The sequence below is a fragment of the Panicum virgatum genome, chromosome 2N (genome assembly GCF_016808335.1).
Source record: "Panicum virgatum strain AP13 chromosome 2N, P.virgatum_v5, whole genome shotgun sequence".
Classification (NCBI taxonomy): Eukaryota; Viridiplantae; Streptophyta; class Magnoliopsida; order Poales; family Poaceae; genus Panicum; species Panicum virgatum.
Genome location: NC_053146.1, coordinates 4,836,955 through 4,841,681, shown reverse-complemented (window position 1 = coordinate 4,841,681; position 4,727 = coordinate 4,836,955). Strand labels below are relative to the sequence as shown.

At 41.6% G+C, this 4,727-nt stretch overlaps 1 protein-coding gene across 1 annotated transcript; it reads left to right on the top strand.

Annotated features, from left to right (window-relative positions):
• The first annotated feature begins 342 nt into the window (after positions 1-342).
• On the top strand, positions 343-4,505 carry LOC120659405 (syntaxin-132-like). Its single transcript, XM_039937536.1, has 12 exons — positions 343-499; positions 1,422-1,526; positions 1,691-1,747; positions 1,842-1,890; positions 1,997-2,085; positions 2,410-2,483; positions 2,570-2,612; positions 3,104-3,190; positions 3,331-3,408; positions 3,537-3,617; positions 3,977-4,042; positions 4,156-4,505. The coding sequence occupies exons 1-12, from the start codon at positions 482-484 to the stop codon at positions 4,321-4,323; spliced, it is 915 nt and encodes a 304-aa protein (XP_039793470.1). The 5' UTR covers positions 343-481; the 3' UTR covers positions 4,324-4,505.
• The last annotated feature ends 222 nt before the right edge of the window (positions 4,506-4,727 follow it).

The window sequence follows — 4,727 nt, the reverse complement described above, 5'->3', positions numbered from 1 at the left end:
TCGTTTCAAAACAAACAAGTAGAAAGAACAGAAAATATGTTATCGAAAGAATGGAGTGAAACATCAATAATACAGTACAAGCCAAATACTATATTCCTAAATAGATTTTACGATTCAATTTAACACCAGGATACAAAACCTCATCAACTTAATAAATTAGGGCACAGTAACCAACCGTTTGACGAGGTCATTAGCTGCTGGATCGGCATTAAAAAAACCTCTCTCCGGCATCCTTCTTTCCCTGGAAGAAAAAACCTTTCCTTTGACACTTGCCAGCCTGCCTAAAAAGATCCCGGGTGGCCCACCTGCCAGCCTCTGCAGCCGCGGCGTGCAGCAGCTTAACCCCCACCTATCCTCCGCTTAAAGCGTCCTCTGCGGCGCAACGGCCACACCTCCTCCGGCCCCCGACCTTCCTCGGCTCCCCTCTCTCTCCTCGCCGCTGCCCGTTTCTCTCTCCTCGCCGCACCGGTGCACCGGAGCCATGAACAACCTCCTTTCGGTAAGCGCCCCGTCTCCTCGTTTTTCCCTACCCTTCCGGGAAGGCTAATCCCGCTTCTTCAAACCGCTCGCCGGGATCCGGCGCACGAGCTCGAGATCTGGGGCGGGCTAGTCGGAGCTGCCCCCGCCCGTACGGGCTTCCGTGTCCTGGGAGCGGACCCTGGCGGCGCCGAAACTTGGCTAGCGTAATCGGAGGTAGCAGCGGTGGAGTGATCGGCGGGGAAAGGGATTGCTTCAGCGGGGCGGCGAGCCGGAATGCGGAGCTAGCGGTGGAAGGGACTGCCCCGTGTTCTTCGGCTGGGTGCGGTAGATTAGCCGCTTTTGGGGTGGTCGCGTACTCGCGTTAGATCTGTGCGGAATGGTTGAGCTTTTTTGCTAGTTGTTTTGTGCCTCCCTGGGTTGTACCAAGGATGGAGGCTCTGTTTCTCTCTGAATTATTGTCCAGCTCTGGGTGGACTGTGCTGTTAGAACCATTCTCACTGCACAATTGCATTAGTTGCTCTTGGTGCAATTGGTTTGATTGAACTGCAGCAATGATCGGGTTTAAAGACTACTTGCGTTAAGTGCTGCTGTTGAAGTGAGAATTCAGAGGCTTTGTATTTACCGGAGTTTGATGTGCTGTGAATCTCCTTTTCACGTTAGAGGGGCTAGAACTTTTTGTTTTTGGTGCATGCTGCATTTCAGTCTTGTAGACTTTTGCAATCGGAAGGAAGTGAAGAATTAAGTTGGAAATCTATCTGCTCTGTTGGGGATGGAATGCCGATATTTATTGTGCCTATGCTGGCTGTCATCATGTTATTTTAAGCTGGTGGATGTAGAACACTTGGCATTCCATATTGGGTTTATAATATAACCATCTTTCATTCTTTCGTGAAGTAGACGCAGTACATATGTAACATATTACAAACTTTCCTTTTGCACAGGATTCCTTTGAGCTCCCTCGGCGGGACTCTTCAAGAGATGCAGACATTGAAATGGGATTGCATCAGGCTGATGCTTCAGACAACTTAAAGGATTTCTTGAAAAAGGTGCTGTTTACATAAATACTCTACTATGTGCATGTATTCATCATACCACATGTAGATTATTACATAAGAACTCTACTGTGCATATCTATTCATCTTACCACATTTACACTGTTAGTCCAACTTTTGCATTTCTGATTAATGACATCATGTTTTTTAATTACCAGGTTGATGCAATTGAGAGCCTAATTGCAAAGCTGACAAATCTATTGAATAAGCTTCAGGTACACTCATTGCCCATTCATTGATTGCCATTTTATTGATGAACTTACCTTTGGACTGTAAATCTTATGTAATGAACCTAACTTGTGTTTGTAGACTGCAAACGAGGAATCCAAAGCAGTTACAAAAGCAAGTGCCATGAAAGGTGAGTATTTGTTTATTCTAGCACATTTAACCTTATTTGATCTGAAATGCATATGCACTCTTTTGGAAATACCATTACATTTGGATGCAACAATTCTTTTTAATAGCGATCAAGCAGCGGATGGAGAAAGATATTGATGAAGTGGGGAAAATTGCTCGTCAGGCGAAGACAAAAGTTGATGAACTCGAAAAAGATGTATGCTCTTGCTTGACCCTGGTAGTTAAAAGTAGCAGTTTTGCAGTATCAATATGAATTGAATTGCTCCATGCTTATGATAGTGTTATTAAAATAAGTTATAACTTGGTCAATCATTTTGCTGGTAACTGTAAGATGACGAAAATAAATCTTCCATTTTACTTGTAATATGGTGTTTTGGGAGTTTTTATTTGTTTCAAAATTTTGCCAAGTTTTGCATTGTAAGCAAACTATTTTCTGAAAGCTTTGAATTTTTTAACTAAGCTAACTTATGTGCTGCTATCAACAATTAACTTTGTATTATTTGCTGTCACTATGGAATAGAACTTATCAAATAGGCAAAAACCTGGATGTGGAAAGGGGTCTGCTGTGGACCGGTCAAGAGAACAGACTACTGGGTAAATTTACAGTTCATCTCAGTGTCTTCAGTTATGTAGCTTGCAAGAATTTGTTGTTTATTTAATATGTTCACCAATTTCTACAGAGCAATTAAAAAGAAATTGAAGGAGCGGATGGATGATTTTCAGGTACTGTGTTCCTCTAATGGAAATGCCTGCCTTTCTATTTTTGTGATTATTCTGCTGTTCTTTGGTACCAAGTTCGCTGTAACATACGGTAATCTTAAAATGTGAGCATACAATTAATTGCTTCGTCATTAGTTTACTTCTAGGAAGATTGAATATGCTTTCTAGGGTATCAGAGAGGACGTGTTCTACTTTTCCATGCCTAAGAGACATCAAAGTATAAGAACTCTTTATGCTGTCTCATTATAAGCAGGGGAAGTGTCTTTATTGATGATTGCTTGTTTATTTTAACTTTAAAAAAAAGATAAACACTGTGTTCAGCTGCAAGTTCTGCTTTCACTATTGGATTAGCTGATGGTATGATTCTAGAAGGACTTCAAGTTTGTTAATCTTTCTGAACACCTGCCAATAATCTAATTGCTGATAAAGCTGTGGAGAAAATTAAACATATTCTTTGTATCATGTAAGTAATACCTTGTTAACATCTGGTGCAGGCTTTAAGAGAAGCAATCAGGCAAGAATACCGTGAGGTTGTTGAAAGAAGGGTTTTTACTGTAACTGGTAATCGTCCTGATGAAGAGGTAAATACTCTGCACCATCATGACATCATACCTTTTCACATGGGTTGTGTTTGTACTTGTTATTGTGCTGTTGTTTTGCAACGGATTTTGATTTATGGCTGACTTCATAATTTCTCATGTTGTTGCTTCAAACCCTGCAGACAATCGATGACTTGATAGAGACTGGAAAAAGTGAGCAAATCTTCAAAGACGCAATCCAACAGCAGGGAAGAGGCCAGGTATGTCTGGTGTAGCACAAGTCATTACTACTTATGACTTTTGAGGTATATTGGTTTTAGGAGCAAGTCTACTCATGTCTGTTTACAGCATTGGTTCGTAATTAACATGGCTTTTTTGTCATTTGCAGATACTGGACACCGTTGCTGAAATACAGGAGCGACATGATGCTGTAAGGGATCTAGAGAGGAAGCTACTTGAGTTGCAACAGGTGATCCCTTTTCTTCTTTTTTGGGCATAAGCTCTTCTATGTAATATAGTATCTGATAAAGCTGAGTACAAAGCGCATGAAATGGAGGTACCACATTATCACTTTTGGCATTTATAGTGTAAAATGATGGTCATTCAATGAACACAGAGTTCTCCTCAGTAGTCAGTATAATGCCTAGCTTCCAACAGAAGAATCTAAATAACTAATGCTAAAACTGATGTAGTTGTGTCCCCAGTTGAAATTTAGGACACTTTAAGAATAGGCATAAGTACTATATTTTTGCAGTAACTTCTCATTGTTTATGAGCATCAAAAGATAATATGTCCCTTCACGACATGTTATTATTTTTTGCCTTTTAGATATTCATGGACATGGCAGTTCTTGTTGAGGCTCAAGGAGACATGATCAACAACATCGAGACACATGTAAGAGTTTCCTACTTCTGCAGTTAGTCATGTATAGGACAATCATGGAGTGTTTTTCTATGGCAAGCTAGATGAAAATCACTTACATGCCAATTTCCTTCCTCTGTTTCAAGGTTTCGAATGCTACCAATCACATACAGCAAGGCGTTAGCGCTCTACAGAATGCCAAGAGATTGCAGAAGAATTCGAGAAAGTGGATGTGCTATGCCATCATCATACTGCTGGTGATAGTGGTGATCATTGTTGTGGCAGTCATCCAGCCGTGGAAGAAGGGCACTTAACATTGTGTTTTCTGCTTGTGTAATATGTGTGTAGCTTTTGTGGGCATTTCTTGATTTATCATTGTACCTATGGTCGACACAACAGAAAGCTTCTGCTTGCCTTTCTGGCATTTTCGATTCATTCTGTTTGGGATGGTTGGGCAATGACATTCCAACTGCCTTACTCTGAAATGCCGCAGCAATGATATCGGGGGTTTCTTAAAAGATACTACTGCTCTTTGCAGCCCTGTCCGCGCTTCACGCTACGCGTGGCATCCAGCGCGAACTCTACGGCTCCAAACAATGCAAGTCTAGGATGTGACCAACAAAAGCAGCAAGGACTAGAGTGGATAAAGGCACAGACAAGGCTGCCCCAGTAGAATAGATGCATACTGATCGTGGCCGCTACTACCAAGCAACACAGA